This window comes from Giraffa tippelskirchi, chromosome 1, assembly GCF_054371585.1.
Source record: "Giraffa tippelskirchi isolate mGirTip1 chromosome 1, T2T-mGirTip1v1.2.pri, whole genome shotgun sequence".
Taxonomy (NCBI): domain Eukaryota; kingdom Metazoa; phylum Chordata; class Mammalia; order Artiodactyla; family Giraffidae; genus Giraffa; species Giraffa tippelskirchi.
The window spans coordinates 121,162,120-121,183,496 of NC_137275.1; the positions used below are offsets into that span (position 1 = coordinate 121,162,120).

Here is a 21,377-nt window from a genome sequence, read left to right on the forward strand (position 1 = left end):
GGTGAGAGTGGACACACTTTTCTTGTTCCTGATATTACGGGGAATGCTTTCAGTTTTTCACCATTGAGAATCATTCATTGTAGAGATAGGTTCCTTCTGTACTCATTTTTAGAAGAGTTTTAATCGTAAATGAGTGCTGAATTTTGTCAAAGACTTTTTCTACATCTATTGAGATGATCATATGGTTTTTATCTTTCAATTTGTTAATATGGTGTATCACATTGATTGATTTGCATATATTGAAGAATCCTTGCATCCCTGGAATAAACCCAACTTGATCATGGTGCATGAGCTTTTTAACGTGTTCTTGAATTCTCTTTGGTAGAGTTTTTTTCAGGAGTTTTGCATCTATGTTCATCAGTGATATTGGTCTGTAGTTTTTTTGTGTGTGTGTTGTCTTTGTCTGGTTTTGGTATCAGGGTGATGGTGGCCTCGAAGAATGAGTTTGGAAGTGTTCCTTCTTCTGGAATTTTTTGAAAGAGTTTTAGAAGGATAGGCATTAGCTCTTCTCTAACATTTGCTGGAATTCACCTGTGAGGCCATCTGGTCCTGGGCTTCTGTTTTTTGGGAGATTTTTGATCACAGTTTTGATTTCAGTGCTTGTAATTGGGTTGTTCATAATTTCTTTCTGGTTCATTCTTGGAAGATTGAACTTTTCAAAGAATCTGTCCATTTCTTCCAGGTTATCCATTTTATTGCCATATATTTGTTCATAATAGTCTCTTACAGTCCTTTGTATTTCTGCATTGTCTGTTGTAACCTCTCCTTTTTCATTTCTAATTTTGTTGATTTGATTCTTCTCTCTTCTGTTCTCGATGAGTCTGGCTAAAGGTTTGTCAACTTTGTTTATCTTCTCAAAGAACCAGCTTTAAGTTTTATTAATCATTACTGTTGTTTCTTTCATTTCTTTTTCATTTACTTCTGCTCTGATCTTTATTATTTCTTTCCTTCTGCTATTTTTGGGTGATTTTTTTGTTTGTTTGTTCGTGTTCGGTTGTATTAGGTGTAACGTTAGGTTGTCTATACGATGTTTTTGTTTCTTGAGGTAGGATTGTATGGCTATAAACTTTGCTCTTAGAACTGCTTTTGCTGCATCCCATGGTTTAGAGTTGTCATGTTTTCATTGTCGTTTGTTTCTATGAATGTTTTGATTTCCCTTTTGATTTCTTTAGTAACCTGTTGCTTATTTAGAAATGTATTGTTTAATCTCCATGTGTTTGTGTTTCTTACAGTATTTTTCATGTAATTGAAATCTAGTCTCATAGCATTGTGGTCAGAGAAGACAACTTGATATGATTTCAGTTTTCTTAAATATACGGAGGTTTGATTTGTGACCCAAGATGTGGTCTATCCTGGAGAATGTTTTGTGTGCACTTGAGAAGAAGGTGTATTCTTCTGCATTTGGATGGAAGGTCCCGAAGATATCAATGAGGTCCATCTCGTCTAATGTATCATTTAAGACTTGTGTTTCCTTATTAATTTTCTGTTTTGATGATCTGTCCATTGGTGTAAGTGGAGTGTTAAAGTCTCCTACTTTATTGTGTTACTGTCAGTTTCTCCTTTTTTGTCTGTTTGTGTTTGTCTTATGTATTGAGGTATTCCTATGTTGGGTGCATAGATATTTACAATTGTTATGTCTTCCTCTTAGATTGATCCCTTAATCTATCTGTAGTGTTTTTTCTTATCTCTTGTAATATTCTTTAAGGACTGCTTTGTCTTATACAAGGATTGCTACTCCAGCTTTCTTTTTTTTACATTTGCATGGAATATATTTTTCCATCCTCTCACTTTCAGTCTATATATGTCTTTAGGTCTGAAGTGGGTTTCTTGTAGACAGCATATATTTGGGTCTTGTTTTTATATCCATTCAGCCAGTCTGTGTCTTTTGGTTGGAGTATTTAATCCATTGACTTTTAAAGTAATTGTTAATATATATGTTCCTATTGGCATTTTCTTAATTGTTTGGGGTTTGTTTTTGTGGATCCTTTTCTTCTCTTATATTTCCTGACTATGTAAGTATATGTTGAATACATGTTGTAAAACCGGTTTGGTGGTACTGAATTCTCTTAACTTTTACTTGTCTGAAAAGTTTTTGATTTCTCCATCAATTTTGAATGATATCCTTGCCAGATAGAGTGATCTTGGTTGTAGATTTTTCCTTCTTAGTACTTTAAATATATCCTGCCATTCTCTTCTGGCCTGCAGAGTTTCTGCTGAAAGATCAGCTGTTAAAACATATGGGGTTTTACTTCTTTGTTACTTGTTGCTTCTCCCTTGCTGCTTTTAATATTCTTTCCTTGTGTTTAATCATTTTTAGTTTGATTAGTATGTGTCTATGTGTGTTTCTCCTTTGTTTATCCTGTATAGAACTCTTTGCACCTCTTGAATTGGATTGACTATTTCCTTTTCCATGTAGGGGAAATTTTCCACTGTAGTCTCTTCAAAAATTTTCTCATCCCATTTATTTATTTTTCTCTTCTTCTAGGACTCCTATAATTTGAATATTGGTGCATTTGATATTGTCCCAGAAATTCCTGCGACTATCCTCAGTTCTTTTCATTCTTTTTACTTTATTCTGCTCTTCAGAAGTTATTTCCACCATTTTCTCTTACAGCTCACTGATCCATCCTTCTTCTTCAGACGTTCTGCTATTGATTCCTTCTAAAGTGTTTTTAATTTCAGTAATTGTGTAGTTTGTATGTTTATTCTTTAATTCTTCTGGGTCTTTGTTAATTGATTCTTGCATTTTCTCCATTCTGTTTTCAAGGGTTTTGATCATCTTTACTAGCATTATTCTGAATTCTTTTTCAGGTAGATTGCCTATTTCCTCTTCATTTATTTGGACTTCTGTGTTTCTAGTTGGTTCCTTCATTTGTGCAGTATTTCTCTGCCTTTTCATTTTGTTTTTTTTAACTTACTGTGTTTGAGGTCTCCTTTGCCCAGGCTTCAAGGTTGAATTCTTTCTTTGGTTTGGTTTCTGCCGTCCTAAGGTTCGTCCAGTGGTTTGTTTAAGCTTAGTATAGGGTGAAATTTGCACTGTTTTTTTTTTTTTTTTCTGATGGGCAAGGCTGAGTGAGGTGGTAATCCTGTCTGCTGATGATTGGGTTTGTATTGTTTGTTGTTTGGATCAGGCGTCCTGCACAGAATGCTACTGGTGGTTGGGTGATGCTGGTCCTTGTATTCAAGTGGTTTCCTTTCTGGGAGTTCTCACTATTTGATGCTCCCTAGGGTTAGGAGTTCTCTGGTAGTCTAGGGTCTTGGAGTCAGTGCTCCCACTTCAAAGGCGCAGGGCTTGATCTCTGGCCAGGAACAGAGATTCCATAGGTGTTTTTTTTATGGTGCTAAATGGTATTAGAACAAATACCAAAAATGATAAACCAAAGATGAACCCCACACAAATGCCAGTTACAAAATCAAGGAAAGATTAATTAACATAATGGAATATACACATATACATATACACGCATAAGCAAAATCAAAAACATTCTAGTAGAAATAAAGTATAATAGATTGACCTGATGAACAAAGGAAACCAAAAATGATATCTACCAGTTAAGAACAAAACTAACTAAAGCACAAACTGGACAACAAAACTAAAGCAAGGTACCACCTGGGGAATAAAGAAATGAGAACAAAACTAACAAATATGGTGAGGTAAAGAACAGAAATGCAAATTTAAACAGAGGTAGATAAAAAAGATTTATATATATATTAAAGATTAAGTTCAAGGGGAAAAGAACAGTAGGAAAGGCAAACAAAGGAATAAATGTAGAAAAGATAATAGGTTTAAAAATTTTTTTTTAATTACAAAAGGCAGAAAAAAAGAAGAAAAAGAAAACACCACAAAACTGCAAAAGGCCAATGTAGACCCAGAGGTTTATAACAGCAATAAAAAAGTGTGATTAAGTGTGATTGGAAAAATCTCAAAAGCTTAATTAGATTTCATAGTGCTAATAAAATTCACAACTACAATAGAGGGAGGAAAAAAAGGGGGGTGGGGGAATCCAAAAGAAACTACAGAGCTAATCAAAGTATAGGAATAATAAATGTCTTCATTGAATATCTGCTGTCAGCGTCCTCTCCCTCACTGGGAGTCACAGTTCACCTCACCTCTCCAAGATGCCCTCAACATTGCTCTGGTCTCTGAACCTGCTGTGGGGCAGCTCAGACTCTCATTTGGTCCTACTTCTGTGTGTTCTTGCTCAAATGTTCACAGCTGTCAGAACTAGTGCGTTTTCTTTTGTGGGAGCTCTCAGTGACCTTTTTTATATTCCATAGGCACAGAATCTGCCTAGTTGATCATGTGGATTTAGTCTGCAGCTTATGCAGCTGGTGGGAAGGTTTTAGGTCTTCTGCCTTAGCCACACTTCCCCCTGGGTTTCAATTGTGGTTTTATTTCCACCGCTGCATGTGGGTCTTCCACTGGGGTTTGCTCCTGAAGCTGCCCTGGAGGACTTGGGTTTGCCCCTGTGAGGGCCAGGTGTGGAGGTGTTACAGCTGCTTGGGTCTTAGGGGTTCTGACATTCCCAAGTACTTGGGGAGCTGGTGTGTAGGGCAGCAGGAATATAGTGCTCTAGAAGGGTATGACAACCAGTATAGGCCAATACACTCCAGTATTCTCACTTGGAGAACCCCCCTGACAGAGAAGCCTGGCAGGCCACAGTCCACAGGGTCAAAAAGAGTTGGATACAACCAAAGCAATCCCCTGTTCATAGATGCAAGACTTTTTTTTTCCTGTGGCAGCTCTGCCTGTTAAGGGTTGAGCGTGAAGGTGGCTCATCTGCTTAGGTCCCGCGGACCTTGGCAGCGCCAAATGTGCAAGGACATGGACTGCCTCAGCCACAGGAGTTATGGCCCTATCACAGTCTTTTTTCGAGCCTCTGGTAGCTGGTGATCGAAGGCCTCTTTAGATATTCTTTCTCTGTAGCTCCATCCATTCATGCATTTAGAGGGCTCTCTTGCCTAGGGTCCTTCTCTGTTGTTCTACACATCAAGCACATCAAGGGGCCCCCTGGGTGGGGTCCTACTCTATAGTTTGGTGCATCAGTCACTGAAAGGAGCACACTGGGTGGGGTCCTACTCTGTAGTTCAGTGCATCAGGCACTTGATGGGCCAGCCTCTCTATTGTTCTGTGCCAGTGCTGACGTGTGGGGAGAGAGGGCTGTGGTGATGGCTCCACCCTCTAGGCGTAACTCACCAGTATCACCTTGCATCCATGGCTGCCTGGCTCTCCTCCACAGGCATTTACCACCACACACTCCTCCCTCACGGCCCCTCAGCCTGTGTCTCTGCCGTCAACAGCAGCCCTTGCCCTGGGGTTGTTCCACGATCCCTAAACTCCAACTCCCAGTTGCTGCGCCTTCCAGGGGACCTGTGTCCCTGTCCAGGGTATATGTGGCTGCAGCAAGGACAGTCAGATTCTCATTCCATTTAGGCTGCCACAGATGAGCTGCCTCACTCTCAGCCTCCTCTGACCCAGCCAATTGCCCTGATGTGGGGATCGGACCCCTGCTTCAGTTCCCAACCTGCCGAGGACAGATCCGGTCCTACTGACACTCCTGTTTTTCCCCCTAGTTCCTTCATCCTACTGAGTTTTGTGTGGTTCTATATATTCTTTTCCATTGGTCAAGTACTCCTGTCTGCTTTCAGCTTGTGTACTGCAAGTACTTCTGTGTCTGAAGGTATATTCCTGATGTATCCGTGGAGAGAGATGTATGCCACATCCACCTACTCCTCCACCATCTTGTTCCTTCTGGAATTTAATATAAATTTTTAGTGCTTTTTAGAATATGTGTGGTTACCCCTAATACATAGGTTTGGCACATAAAAATTTGTTTTTACAACCACCAACCATAGTCTTTCTCTACTATTCTGAAATTAACCAGAAGAATGTTTCAATATTATTTTAATACTGAAAAATAGTGGAAGTGAAAATTTGTAAATATTACAATTTTTGCTATCCACAAAACTGAAGAAATGTGGTAAGTCAGTACATTAGGATTATATGTAATTACTTCATGGCAATTAGAGGGGGAAAAGGTGGAAGTAGGTAGAGATTTCCTCTTCCTGGGCTCTAAAATCACTGCAGATGGTGACTGCAGCCTTGAAATCAGAAGACGTTTGCTTCTTGGAAAGAAAGTGGTGACAAACCTAGACAGTGTGTTGAAAAGCAGAGACATCACCCTGCTGGAAAAGGTCCGTATAGTCAAGGCTATGGTCTTCCCAGTGATCACGTACAGTTGTGAGAGCTAGACCATAAAGAAGACAGAGCAGCAAATAACTGATGCTTTCAAACTGTGGTGCTGGAAAAGACTCCTGAGAGTCCCTTGGACAGCAAGGAAATCAAACCAGTCAATCTTAAGGGAAATCATCCCTGAATCCTCTTCAGAAGGACTGGTGCTGAAGCTCAAAACTCCAGTATTTGGTTATCTGATGTGCACAGCAGACTCACTGGAAAAAGCCCCTCATGCTGGGAAAGATTGAGGGCAGAAGTAAAAGAGGGTGTTAGAGGATGAGATGGCTGGATGGCATCACCGATGCAATGGACATGAACTTGGGCAAATTTTAGGAGATGGTGAGGGACAGGGAGGCTGGTGTGCTGCAGTCCATGAGGTTGCAAAGAGTTTGACATGACTAGGCAACTGAACAACAACAATTAAACGTTTCCCCATCTTTTTTAAATACAGGACCACCAAAAGCAGGGCATATGTGCTTCAAGTTAATTCATTGATATGCGCTTAGGTACATTCACTATGTTGTATGGGACTGCAGAGAGGCTGTTTCCCTGAAATAGCTATGTTGTTCAGTTGCTAAGTCATGTCCAACTTTTTATGACCCCATAGACTGCAGCATGCCAGCTCCTCTGTCCTCCACTATTTCTCAGAGTTTGATCAAATTCATGTCCATTGAGTCAGTGATGCTATCTAACCATCTCATCCTCTGCAGCCCCCTTTTCCTTTTGCCTTCAATCTTCCCAGCATCTGGATCTTTTCCAGTGAGTTGGCTCTTCCCATCAAGTGCCCAAACTATTGGAGCTTCATCCTCAGCATCAGTCCTTCCAGTGAGTATTCAGGGTTGATTTCCTTTAGAATTGGCTGGTTTGATCTCCTTGCAGTCCAAGGGACTCTGAAGAGTTTTCTCCAGCACCACATTTCTAAAGCATCAATTCTTCAGTGCCCAGCCTTCTTTATGACACAACTTACATCCGTATATGACTACAGAAAAACCATAGCATTGACTATACGGACCTTTGACAGCAAAGTGATGTCTCTGCTTTTTAATATGCTGTCTAGGGTTGTCATAGCTTTCCTTCCAAGGAGCAAGTGTGTTTTAATTTCATGGCTACAGTCACTGCAGTGATTTTGGAGCCCAAGAAAATAAAATCTCTCACTGTTTCCACTTTTTCCCCTTTTATTTGCTGTGAAGTGATGGGACTGGATGGCTTGATCTTAGTTTTTTTAATGTTGAGTTTCAGGCCAACTTTTTCACTCTTATCAAGAGGCTCTTTAGTCCCTCTTTGGTTTCCTAGCATTAGAGCGGTATCATCTGCATATCTGAGGTTGTTGATATTTCTCCTAGAAGTCTTGATTCCAGCTTGTGATTCATCCAGCTCAGCATTTCTCATGACATACTTGGCATATAAATTAAATGAGCAAGGTGACAATATACAGCCTTCACGTACTCGTTTCCCAATTTGGAACCAGTCAGTTGTTCCACGTCCGATTCTTACTTTGCTTCTCGACTTGCATACAGGTTTCTTGGGAGACAGGTAAGGTGATCTGGTATTCCCATCTCTTCAAGAATTTTCCACAGTTTGCTGTTTTCCACACAATCAAAGGCTTTAGAATAGTCAGTGAAGCAGAAGTAGATGTTTTTCTGGAAGTCCCTTGCTTTCTCTATGATTCACCGGGTATTGGCCATTTGATCTCTTATTCCTCTGCCTTTTCTGATCCCAGCTTGAACATCTGGAAGTTCTTGATACATGGACTGCTGAAGCCTCGCTTGAAGAATTTTAAGCATAACCTTGCAAGCATGTGAAATGAGTGCAATTGTATGGTAGTTAGAACATTATTTGACATTGCTCTTCTTTGGGATTGAAATGAAAACTGACCTTTTCTAGTCCTGTGGCCACTGCTCAGTTTTCCAAATTTGCTGATGTACTGAGACAAAGACTTCTTATCTCTCCTTGCTATTTTTTGCATTCAGTTGGGTATATCTGTATCTTTCTCCCTTTCTCCCTTGCCTTTCGCTTCTCTCCTTTCCTCAGCTGTTTGTAAAGCCTTCTCAGACAACCACTTTGCCTTCTTGCATTTCTTTTTCTTTTGAGATGGTTTTGGTCATTGACTCCTATACAATGTTGCAAATCTCCATCCATAGTTCTGTAGTCACTCTCTCAGATCTGTTGAATCTATTCATCATCTTCATTGTATAATCATAAGGGATTTGATTTAGATCTTACCTGAATTGCTCAGTGGTTTTCCCTACTTTCTTCAGTTTAAGCCTGAATTTTACAATAAGGAGATGATGATCTGAGCCACAGTCAGCTCTAGGTCTTGTTTTTGCTGAGTGTATAAAGCTTCTCCGTCGTTGGCTGCAAAGAATATAATCAATCTGGTTTCGGTATTGACATGGTAAAATCCATGTGTGGAGTCATCCCTTATATTGTTGGAAGAGGGTGTTTGTTATGACCAGTGCGTTCTTTTGGCTAAAGTCTGTTAGCCTTTGACCTGCTTCGTTTTGTACTCCAAGGCCAAACTTGCCTGTTACTCCAGATATCTCTTGACTTCCTACTTTTGCATTCCAGTCCCCTATAATGAAAAGGACATATCTTTTTGGTGTTACTTCTAGAAGGTCTTGTAAGTCTTCAGAGAACTGTTTGACTCCAGCTTCTTCAGCATTAGTGGTTGGGGCATAGACTTGGGTTACTGTGATGTTGGAATGGTTTGCCTTGAAAATGAACTGAGATCATTTTATTGTTTTTATGATTGCACACAAGTACTGCGTCTTGGACTCGTTTGTTGACTATGAGGGCTGCTCCATTTCTTCTAAGGGATTCTTGCCCACAGTAGTAGATATAATGGTCATCTGAATTAAATTCACCCATTCCTGTCCATTTTAGTTTACTGATAATTAAAATGTCGATTTTCACTCTTCCATCTTGTGCTTGACCACGTCCAACTTGACTGATAAACATAACATTCCAGGTTCCTATGCAGTATTGTTCTTTACAGCATCAGACTTTCTTTGATCACCAGATACACACACAGCTAAGTGTCATTCCTGTTTTGTCCAACCCACTTAATCCTTTCTGCAGCTGTTCATACTTGCCCTCTGATCTTCCCCAGTAGCATATTACATTCCTTCCGACTTGGGGGGCTCATCTTCTGGTGTCATATCTTTTTGCCTTTTCATACTGCTCGTGAGGTTATCCAGGCAAGAACACTGAAGGGGTTTGCCATTCCCTCCTCCAGTGGATCACGTTCTGTCAGAACTCTTCACTATGACCCGTCCATGTTGGATGGCCCTGCAGGGCATGGCTCATAGCTTCATAGAGTTATGCAAGCCCCTTTACGACAAGGCTGGGATCCATGAAGGGGCCATATGTTGTTTTAAAGCATGGTAGGCCACGTGGAACACTCTTCTGTGATAACTCTGTCCGGAAGAGAAATGAGAATGCCACAAAATTGTTTTCCCAAAATACTAGAACTGATATACCTCATAGGAGTACATTCAGGTAAACGCCTTTTACTTTTTAACTGTATCAGTCAGTGTAAATTATGTTAACCTTTCAAGTTGCTTATGTTTTTTGTTGTTGTTGTTGTTGTTGTTTAATATTAACTCTGGTTAGTTAGCCCAAGATTCATCTTTTATCTTATCCCCTTTCAGTCTGTCTCAACTTTTTTAGCAGAGTGGTGGCTCAGACGGTAAAGAATCTGCCTGCAGTGTGGGAGACCTGAGTTCAATTCCTGGGTTAGGAAGGTTCCCTGGAGAAGGGAATAGCAACCCACTCCGGTGTCCTTGCCTAGGGAATTCCATGGATAGAGGAGGCTGGCGGGCTGTATAGTCCATGGGGTTGCAAAGACTCGGACATGACTGAGTGACTAACACATTTTATATTTGTTAAAATCATATTTAAATCAATCCAACTTTGTGAAACTGTTAACTCCCACAAATTGGACTACAAGGAGGTCAAAGCAGTCAATCCTAAAGGAAATCAACCCTGAATATTCACTGGAAGGAGTGCAGCTGAAACTCTAATGCTCTGGCCACCTGATAACAAAGAGCCAACTCATTGTAAAAGACCTGGATGCTGGAAAACATTGAAGGCAGGAGGAGAATGGGGCAACAGAGGATGAGATGGTTCAGTGGCATCACTGACTCAATGGACATGAGTTTGAGCAAACTCCAGGATATAGTGGAGGAGAGTGCAGCCTGACGTGCTGCAGTCCATGGGGTCGAAGAGTTAGTAACTGAACAACAACAAGCAACACATAAACAGATTTTTTGGGAGGAGGCTGAAGGCCCTGAGCCCAAGTCAGTTTGGGAAGCCCTCGAAGCTTCACTCCTTTTAGAGCTGCATCAGTACTGTGTGGTTCCCAAGGTCTCAGGTCAAGTGGGCTGCAATTGGAGGTTCTTGGCCACCACCAATGGGCTTTTCCACAGAGCTTGCATCAAATATCTGTGCTTATATGATGTCTAATGATTGTCCCCTTTGCTTTGCAGACGGTCTTTCTTACTAGCTTGATGAGATCATTAGGGAATAAGAACACTGTTCTCCTTGGTTTGGGCTTCCAGATGTTCCAGTTAGCCTGGTACGGTTTTGGATCTCAAGCATGGTAAGTCTCTCTGATAGAGTCTCATGACAGATTTATCTTTTAGAGGAGCTTGAATTCGTTGAGTGTTCATGCAAAAGAAGCAGGACTTATTTTACTAGCAAAGTGTATTCAAAATTTCAAAAACTCTTTAGACTTAGTTTGAGGAAGGGTATAGCTAGATAATCCCGCATTATTCAGACAGATTGCCTTCACCTCAGCAAGCTTTCAGTAAGATGCTACTTAACTAAATATAAGTATCTCTTTCTCCAACCCTCCAAAAAAAGTTTCATGCCTAATTGTTAAACACATTTGTCAGTTTTTGGTGACAGCACATATAGTCAAAAACAAAACAAGAAAACAAGGAAATATGTCTGATTATGGCAGGATTTACTGCTATAATTAGCTGAGTGACATTGGACAGTGACATAATCTTTATAATATAATATAATCTTAGATAAACACTAAGATCTGCTCCAAAAGCTTCTGTACCCAGAGACAGTTATTACTCTTAACAATTAGATTCCTGTTAATAAGAAAGCGAGTCAAATTAAGCCCTGTGGAATAAGAAAAGATAAAAAAAAGTGAATGCTATTTTGTTGTGAGGCAGGTTCCCTCATGTGCCTATTAGCAAATACTACAGTTCATATCTTCATTTAAAATGTTTCACTTGGTCCTTATTTTACAACCAGAAATGAAGGACACAGGTTAGAACTTGAAATGCTTTAGGTGGTTAGTGGTAGATTCTTCTTGCTCTTGGAAACCTTAATTTCAGTCCTATGAACTTTGGTTCAACAGCTAATTCTATCAACCTAAAGTGTTTTTCCTTTTAAAAGTAAGGTTATTCTTGTCATCCCCAAGACAGTCTGGCCAAACAGGTTTTTAGCTCAATTGGCACTGGACTTTGCTCACACTCACGCTTAATACTAACACACACATAAGTTCAAAGGAACATAGGTTCCTTTCATTGAGACAAAGGTCTAAAGGAAGCAGACTTGGAAATCGGCAAGATGTCATCCTGAACTTCAGGTCTCCATTTTTTTCTGTTGGTTGCACACAACACTTTATTGAGGGTAGAAAACTGAGCAGCCTAAGGGCAGTTTGGAGGTGAGCCTTTGAAAAGTATAAAGAAAAAAGTGGAAAATTGGTGAGAAAAAATGTGGATTTATAGAAACAAGAAATCCTTTTGAATTTCATTGAGCTTGCATTTGAAGGTGGCAGTAGAGAAACCAGGAAGAAAAACATATTTTGACAGGTAAGATAAAGAAACGAAACTTTCCCAGCTCATGAAGTGATCAGTATTAGTATTAACAGTGTGCTGTGTAACTTTCTAGGTTTTTTAAAAAAAAAAAATTTTTCAAAGAGAAAAAAATAAATACAACTTAGTGCAAGACACAGACAGCATTTTGTGCTTTTGCCGCTTGTACTCTGAATAGCGCTCTCATTGGGGCTAGCCTGCCCCCTGACCACAGCCTGACCTGTCATTGCAGGATGATGTGGGCAGCAGGGATTGTGGCCGCCATGTCCAGCATTACGTTCCCAGCAGTCAGTACTCTCGTCTCTCAGAATGCAGAGTCAGATCAGCAAGGTGAGGTCACTGTCCCCCTCACTGTTTCTTTCCCTCAGTGGAGATGTACCTGCCAGAAGCATGAGCATCTCTGACCCTCTTTCCATATCAGCATAGAAACAGGTTACAGCTGTGTGGTCCCTGCTGAACAATCATACTTCTTTACTTTGACAAATAGGAAAATTCTCTTTTCCTTCCTGCTTTGATTTTATACTCATATTTTTGAAATCTGGACACAGCAAGTCAGAATACTTAGAAATACAACTATCTAATTTCTCTCTTCAGTTTTGACTCTCCTTTTATGTTACCATCATAATTTACTAGACTATACTCATATTTTAACAAATATCTGTTAAATAATGATAGACTAGCTAGAAAAACAGTGAGTTCTTTATTTAATCACTGTAATCACTGAAGTTTCTTCAATGTGGAATCACTCAAAGTCCATTATTTACTCAGTTTAGAAGATGATTCTTTGAGCAGATAAAGAGCAGATCAATCTGTGTAGTTCTTGATAATTGGATGCAGAGTGAGAGGCAAAAGTAAGATGACTGTGTAGAGTAGCACTGTAAGTGTCTAGACTCTTCATCCTTCTTGTGCCTCTGGATTCCGTATCAGGTACTTCTTACTGCTGAAATTAATTATTTTCCTTCTCCATCACTTAATGGTTTACCTGACTATAGTTAGAAAATAGTGAGTTTTAGAAGAAAAAAAATTTTGCCTTAGAAATCTTTAAAAAGTTTCAATAAAAAAAAAAACTAGATTGGAAAATATAGTTCATTGGTTGCACTTATTTTTTCACATTGGAAATTAGCCATTTTATTCATATCTACTTTTTTATTTATTTATTTTTTTTTTTACAACAGATCCATGCTGGTTATCTATTTTAAATATAACAGTATCATTTGAAGACCTCAAATCTGTGTGTTACCCTGGTCATGGTCATTTAGTTGACTGCATCCTTGGGAGATGTTGTGGTTCAAGTAAAGGCATGAGCTATCTGTGAAGGATGGGCATTGCCTTGGCTCTAAGAGACTCTTATCTTGCCTCTCAGGGCATGAATTTGCTTTGGCTTTTTTTATGCTTACATGTATTAATACAGATGTTTCTAAATGTCAGCATATAAACTTATTAGAACACAGTATATTAGGTTGAATGGTATTTGACTATTTTTGACTTACAGAAACATACATTCAAGCTAATTTTTTACCTTCCACATGAGACACCAGAGATCCCTAGAAATTGACACTTCTGGGATTTTTCAGTACAGGTGTACTTGGAGTACAGTGATGACTGTGAGGAATAGAATCTGTCAGAAGGTGCTGGAAGCACACAGATTCAGGACCCCTGTGGACTGACCCTTGGGCAGAGGTACAAGAGGCAAAGGACAGATTTTTATTGTAAAAGCACCATTAAATAAGTAGAAGAGGAAAATCTCAATCTGCAAAAAAGTAGAAATTGCCTGTAAATTGAGAATATTAAATTGTTCGTTTTATCGTTCCCTGTTTATAGGAAGATCTGTTGTTCAGGGGGAATTCAGCCTCAAAGGGATTTTAGAAACATCGGTGTCATTTCATATCCTTAGAGATCTTAGGACAGGTAGTGAGGACAGCATTATAAGGGCATAGAAAAGGACAAGGAAACATTTGTACAGTGAATGGATATCAGTATGATGGGTACTCAGTCCAGCTTAATCAGTATTTTATAGTTTGAAAGAAAGGGCTCTGAAGTCTCCAATCTTGAGACGCTTTTTCTGAGAAGACTGGCTCCCTTCTCTTTGTTCTGGCTTAGGAGTTGCCCAGGGTATCATAACTGGAATAAGAGGACTCTGTAATGGACTGGGGCCAGCCTTGTATGGCTTCATATTCTACATGTTCCATGTGGAACTGACTGAGTTGGAACCAGAATTGATTTCTAACAATGCTGCCCTACAGGTAATTTGGTAATAAGCCTAGTTTTTAACAATTGTATCTGATTAGAGCAAAAACTTATGACATTAAATTTGGAAAGTGTTCTTATTTTTATAATATTACTAAATATTTGAGAGCAGTAAGTGTTGTGTTCATTGCTTCTTGGGACTAGGGAGGGATCATTTCAGTGATAATGTCTTACGTAAAATATTTTTCTTGCCTTTGTTCAGATTCTGTTTTCACCTACATAATTTCTCTGGTTAGAATGCTGTCCTCTGGTGAAACTCAGGCCAAATAAAAGATAAATGACCTAAACTTCCAGCTACAAATTGAGCTAAAGTGCTTTTTCTACCTTTTATTTGCTGTTACTTCCCTCCTTCCAATCTATGTTTAATATAGATTTCTGTACAAAACTGGAGTTAATGTTCTTACGTGTACAGACTGCATGATCTCAGGTCACAGGGCAAGATTAGAGAGACCAGCTGTGCTGACATGTTTGGTTAAGCTGTCGGAAAGTGGTGCACAAAGCAGTGATTAGCTGCCCTCCATGATATTCCAGACACCAGGCTTTGTTAGGATTTGCCGTGAGAGTTAATGAACATTTGCTAATGAGAAAATAACTCACTTTTCTGTGGTGTGGTTTTTATTTTTTTATTGTTATTTTTTGGTTTATCTAGTACTAATTTTAGTTTGAAAGGCTAACCAAATTCTTCATCTTCATTTGTTTCCACACCCACCAGGGAGCTGTCATCCCAGGCCCACCATTTTTGTTTGGGGCGTGTATAGTTCTTATGTCTTTCCTGGTTGCTGTATTCATCCCTGAGTACAGTAAAGGCAGTGGAATTCAAAAACACAGCAACAGTATCAGTGGCAGCGTGGCCAACACTCCAGAACGTGGCAGTGATGAGGACATTGAGCCACTGCTGCAGGACAGCAGCATCTGGGAGCTTTCTTCCCTCGAAGGGCCGGGGAATCAGTGCACTGAGCTATAAATTCTGCAGAAAGGATTCTGTGGCTGCCGTCTCTGAGAGCCATGGGGGAGCCACACCACATGGAGACTTCATGGTGCTGGAGGGGAGATGCTAGTGGCATCCTTCAGGGCTGAGTTTGAGAAGTAACCGCCTCCATCCCTCTGTCTTCTTCCCCTTCCTCCTCCTGTTCCTTTTCCACCATTCTTTTCCTTTTCCTTTCGTTATACATTAGAACTAATTAAGATTTGAAATATTATACTTTTCTGCAAATAATATGCAACTCTCAAAGTTATCTGGGATCCACATTCAGAAACTCAAATAGAAGAAGTCATCTGTGGTAGAAATGATGGCTTTCCTTTAATAATGTCAGTGTAGGAATCATGTCCTTTTCAAAAGGTGCAAGATTGTAATACAACTGCCATCTCTGACAAAATTTAGGATAAAAAATCCCGTATTTTCTCCTCTCCTGTTTCTCTGAACTTTGTGCACTTATCCCATAGCGGTCTATGAGTGGCTGCTTCAGGAGTCACCCAGTATCAGGGATCTGTTGCCTTTGTTCTAAGGTCAGCAAAAATCTAGTCTTACTCTCCTTTCCTTCTCTGCTTCCTATTCTTGGCTAGAATGAAATTCAGCATATACACCTCTGAATAGTAACAGTACTGATTAGTATTATTTAATACCTTTACCAGATGAAGGAAAAAATTTTAATAAATCTAAATCATGAAGAACTAGCAGTTCAGATTCCTAGACCTGATGTCTTCGTGATTACCATGGATGGTAAAATCCATGGTGATTTTACAAAAGAAAAACATACATCAAGCATTCTGATGGCAACATAGAAATTGGAGGGTGCTTAGAAGAAGGTTTTCAACAATGTAAACATTCCTAAGTGAAGGTGAAAGTAACTGGATACCAGTGGAGTTTATATCCAAGTTTAGACTCGTGTAATGTTTTATTACTATTCACTCCCACCCACATATCCTGTGTCCTGCTTTTCCGTGTTTCTCATTCATCACATCCCTACCTTAACTGTTTATGTAGGCATTTGTTTTCAGTCTTTGTTTTCATCTGTTATCTGCCTTTTGAATCTCATAGGAATATGCACAGCAAATCCCTTTCTAAAATTTGGGTATAAGAAGCTCAGTTTCACAAGTGTCTTGCTAGTTTTTCAAGATGTTTTATGGACAAAGAAAACTTGACAGATTTATGTGTGTTTTGCTGCACGAGTAAGTGGAGCATTAACTAGGGCCCGTCTTTAACATAGCACTCCTTTAAAAGTTTTATAGGTATGAAATATATGTAGCTGTATCATAAGCAGTTTTCATTTTTTTTGATGGGGTGCTATGTAAATCTTGTATTTATAAATATAATGAAAGTATTGACAGAAAAAATACATATACAACTTTTATAAAGGATTGTGTACTGACTGAATACATTTAGAAGAAAATATATTTTGAAACCTGTTCTGCTATGAACGAAGATAACGTATCTTTTTTTACTATGCTGTTGGTTTTTAAGTTAAGCTTCCTAATGCATAATAAATTTGCAATGGATACTTTTATGTCTTTTGTAGTTCTTTAAAGCAAATGGTACCATTGCTCTTTAGGTTCTCCTTTGGGTGACTTTCAGCTAAAATAAGTTTTTAGTCCTTAAGCTAATGCAAAAGATATGTGTATTCTCAAACTTAGTTTAATGTCAAAATCTTCAAAATGAGTTCACAGCTTTTAAAAAACAGGGATACAAACAGTTACTTGTACACCCATGTTTATTAGCAGCATTATTCACAGTAGCCAAAAGGTGGAATCCCTCACTGGGCTTCCCTTTTGTTTGAAACCTTGGATTGTGGCTGCCTAAGGACCTCTTTTAAACTGTATTTAGCTTTTCTAGCTCTTAGTAGGCTGACCTACAAGCTGCTGCGTCTGTGACTGGAAGTGGGGAAGCCCTAAGAGTCTTCTATCGTCTGAAGCCACATGTGAGTCACACTGATTATACTGATCATCTTTGTTTGATAGTGGGGAAAACAAGAACCAGGGGTCCTTGCTTAGTACCCACGGGTGTGTTTCTGATCAGAATCCCCAGCTTGCCCGGGCTGTTGCAGTGCCACTGAACTTGGGAAGAAGGTGGAGCACATGACCCACGCGGCCTGGGGACAGAGCAGCCGGTCTGCCCCCTTCCGTCTGCCCCCTTCCCCTGCCCCTGCCGGCCCAGGGCAGGCCTTGTGATGACGGGCTGCTGCTGGTGGAGGAGAAGGCTGAAGAGGGAGGGGTTGCATGACCTGTGTTCTGTGACACGGTCACATGCGGGTTTTCTTTTTCTGTTTGAAAAAACGACTGCTTTTAGTCTTCCTTCCAGTTTCACTTTAAGGTTGAAAATGAAGATTTTATTCTTCAAGTTGAGCACAGTGATTTTACAGTCTTTTTGAAAGCAACAGTTGAGGTTTTAAAAAGACATCTCAGAGAACTCCAGTAGATAAAGCCGAAAAAAGAGAATGTGTTCCTGGTGAACTGCGGGCGGGACCCCAAACTGTACTCTGTCTCTCCCAGAGTCTGTGATTTCTGAGATGGGTGGATACAGGACCCCAAGTACCCCAGGGACCGAGGTCCTCCAGTGACAGCAGAGGTCTGGGCTGAGCCCAGAGTAGTGTGGCCTGTGCCCTGGCGAGTGGGGAGCCATGAGGGTGGCAGTGGGGCCAGTAGAGGGGGTGAGGGACTCGGGCGCAGAGGGAGGGGCAGCACCTGGCGGGGTCTGGGGCCGCTGGCTGTCGCGGCTCAAGGCAGGGACACCCCTGAACCTCCACCGTGCAGCCCCCACGGGGCAGGGTCATCTGGCAGCGCAGGGTCGAAGTGAAGAGGGCGAGTTCACAGCAGGTTGAATGAACCCCTGTACCCACTGTGGGTTCATTTTAAGTGCCTGGAGCGAGGTTGGTCAAGCCCTTGCAGAGCTCGAGTGAGGGAGTCAGTCAGGGAGGACCGAGCTCAGGGTGAGAGTGAGGGGCAGCTAGCGTGGAGAGTCCTCCTCAGCCAGGTGGGTTCCGGGGACACCCTTCAGTTCAGGGGTGCCCTTTCACTAGCCTCACTGGAGGCTTGTTTGAGGGGTGGAGGGCGCAGAAGCCCACTCAGAAGACGTGCTCATTCCTCGTGGTGGTGGTTTCTGAAGCAGTTTCTACTGTTCGGTTCGACTGTGAACCAGTACCTTGCAGGGTCATGTTTAACGGTGGGGCTGAGCTGTGTGCACAGCCTTCCTTCTCCCGCACCCCACACTCACCTGCCGTTTTTTTTGCAGCCCCTCCCCCTTCTCTGCGCCCTTGCTGGTGGGCCTGAGGCCAGCCCCCCTGTTACCATGGAGCCCCTTGTGACTCAGTGGGTTCCAGGTTCCGGGCTCCAGGGAGACGTGCTGGAGGCAGAGCCTTCGTGCCATTTCTTCTTGAGACACCGGTGCTGGTGGACATAGTGTGGGAGCAGTGGTCATAGTGTGAGAGCTGTGTGTGTGAGAGTGGGGTGGTCGTAGTGTGAATAGTGGTGGTCGTTTTGTGAGATCGGTGGTGATAGCTCGGGTGCTGAGGCATCTGATTGTGAATCAGCAGTTGCCCCCTAGTGGGGGGCTGCCCCCATCCGCGAGGATGGGTCGCAGAAAGACCCGCCTTTGGGGGCTTTTCCAGTGCTGCAACCCCAAGGCAAAGGCCAAGAGGAGGAAGAACTTGGCCTCGGCCCAAGTCCTGGAAGCAGAGTGGCCTGAGGTGAGAGCAGCCGGGGGCTGGGCCCGTCACATTGACCCTCAGCCGGCAAAGCGTTGGCTTTGTGTTTCATTTTGTTAGCACAGTTGTGGGCCCTGCCGGCCAGGGCGTTTGGCCTTAGTGAGCAGGTTGGCCCCAGCAGGTAGACCTTGTAAGAGGTTGTGCAGGTGCTGCGTGGAGGATGGGCGGGGGCCCCACAAGAAGGGAAACACTGGCTGGAGAAGTCACTGGGGCACGTGGACTGAGCTATAGAGTCAGTCTTTGAAGCAGAAAGGCTAAGCCCCTTAACATCTCCCCTCTTCCAAAGAAGGGATATACTGGCTGGAGGAGTCTCTGGGGCATGTGGATCGAGCTAGAGAGTCAGTCCTTGAAGCAGAAATGCTAAGCCCCTTAACGTCTCCGTCTTACAAAGCACACACCAGTGTGTCCAGTATTTTAATGACTGGTACTTACTGGTTTACGTGTATAACATACACCCTTATAGCTTCACATGTCTACTATATGCCTCTTTCAAGAGTTGGGCACTGTTCTGGGTGCTGAATACTTAGTATGTAGTAGGGGATACATAGCCCAGGATTTTTGTATTTCTGCAAAGAAAAACAGATGAAAGACTCCGTGTGGTTTACTTTGAGCAAGTTCACCAGGTGGACGGCCCCGTGTGCACACAAATTGTGGTAAAATACATATAACGTGAATTTAACATTTTAACCAGTTTAACTGGGTGACTTCAGTGGAGTCAGGCTAACAGATGGCCTTGGGGTGCCATAGCTTTCCCAGAGGAACACTCCACAGCCTGGTGGCCTTGTAGACCTTACCTTTGTTCTTCACTCTCCCCAGTGGTTCTAGGTCACTTGTCTGGGTGTCATTTAAGAATCTCTTTATCCACTTTGTTGTTAGGATTTGTGTTTAGGAAAGTTTCTCAGACGCCCCTGGGTCTTGAGAAGGCAGGCTTGGATTCCGGGTTTTCCCCTGCCGCGTGCCTGCCAGGTCGAGGTGGAGGCTGCAGGCCAGTCTGAGTTGTGGTGGTCTGTGTGATCTTTGGGTCAGGGGACCCCCTCTTCTCTGGAGGGGCAAGGAGATCCTTTGCGTGGAGCCTGGAGAGACTTGACAGGGTCAGTCTTCAGCAGCTCGCTCTCTTTTTAATTTGTGTTTGCATTTAGTTACTTACTCATTTCACTGTCTTCTAGGAGTTTATAGAACTTACTAAAGAACTAGATGTATGCAGGGAGCAGCTTCTTGAACGAGAAGAAGAAATCGCTGAGCTGAAAGCCGAAAGGAACAACACCAGGGTCAGTAGGGGGATTGTCACGTGTTGACATTTGCCCTGCGGGGGCCACCACTGGGCTCCATGTTGCTGTCTTTAAACTCGGTCTGGTTTTCAAGTCATTTTTCACATCTTCCCACTGAGCAGACCAAGGTGGATCAGTTCGGGGTTCTCATACCTTGCTTCAAATTTATGATGAGAGCTAATGTAATTTTAGTACATTTGAGGGGGGAGTTCTCTTAACTTACATTTTTGTCCATGCTCCACTTTGTGTGGGATCTTAGTTCCCTGACCAGGGATTAAAACCTATGTCCCCTGCCGAACTGTGGAGTCTTAACTACTGGGCCACTGGGGAAGTCCACTCTAACTTTAGACTGAACTGGCGGGATTCCGACTTGCCTTAGCGTGGTTTCGGCTTTAGCGTGCGGCTGAGAGGAGTTATCGGCCCTGAATTCAAGAATGAGGTTGACGGTGCTCCTTTGGCCCCACCCTGCAGCTGCTGCTGGAGCACCTGGAGTACCTGGTTTCCCGATACATGCCGTCCCTCCGCACGTCCCCAGCCGGCATGACCAGCGAGGTGGAGGTGCTCAGGGCACTGAAGTCACTCTTCGAGCACCACGAGGCCCTGGGCGAGAAGGTACCAGCCACCTGGCCGTCCTGGATTTGTACACTTGCTGCCTTATTAGGTGGATGACGCACGTATTTATGTAACTAGTTGACTTTCGAGCTTCTTGAATTTTTGTAAATACATTTTTTCTGTACGAAGTCAGAGTTTTATATGGTTAAAAAGCGTTGCCTGCGTACGTGCTCAGTCATGTCCGAGTCCTTGTGACCCTGTGGACTGTAGCCCACCACACTCCTGACTCCTGAGGTCCTGACTTCATGCCAGATACCTTTCCTCCTGGAATTCTTGCAGTAACAGGGTAGTTTAGTATACTTTTTGTTTGCTATTTGGGTTTATTATGTAGAAAAGAAGCTTGGTAAACCGAGTTACCAGACAGAAGTTAAGACAGATGGGTGCCAGTCGTGGCAAATGTGACATTTGAAGTAGGCACGTTTCTGCTCAAGTCTGAGAAAAGGGCCCTGTCTAGGAGTTTAATTTTGAGGACGCTAACTTTATG

At 42.0% G+C, this 21,377-nt stretch overlaps 1 protein-coding gene and 1 pseudogene across 5 annotated transcripts in view; both read left to right on the forward strand.

Moving 5' to 3' along the window:
* The window catches only part of LOC145507560 (solute carrier family 71 member 2-like), a 130,618-nt pseudogene extending 113,798 nt beyond the window's left edge, over positions 1–16,820 (forward strand). Inside the window, exons 9-12 of the transcript XR_014054932.1 lie at positions 10,723–10,835; positions 12,302–12,399; positions 14,170–14,312; positions 15,029–16,820. The product of XR_014054932.1 is annotated as a solute carrier family 71 member 2-like (transcript). The remainder of the gene's footprint in view (positions 1–10,722; positions 10,836–12,301; positions 12,400–14,169; positions 14,313–15,028) is intronic.
* Positions 16,821–17,137: 317 nt separating this feature from the next.
* The window catches only part of LOC145507549 (liprin-alpha-1-like), a 28,175-nt gene continuing 23,935 nt past the window's right edge, over positions 17,138–21,377 (forward strand). For 2 of the 4 annotated variants that reach the window (XM_081494269.1, XM_081494279.1), the window contains exons 1-3: positions 17,138–17,231; positions 20,180–20,281; positions 20,753–20,893. In XM_081494269.1, coding sequence (XP_081350395.1) covers positions 20,792–20,893 — 102 coding nt within the window. In that variant the 5' untranslated portion in view covers positions 17,138–17,231; positions 20,180–20,281; positions 20,753–20,791. Of the gene's footprint in view, positions 17,232–18,299; positions 18,996–20,179; positions 20,282–20,752; positions 20,894–21,377 lie in introns of those variants that run through there. The other 2 variants (XM_081494249.1, XM_081494259.1) reach the window with 1 other exon arrangement.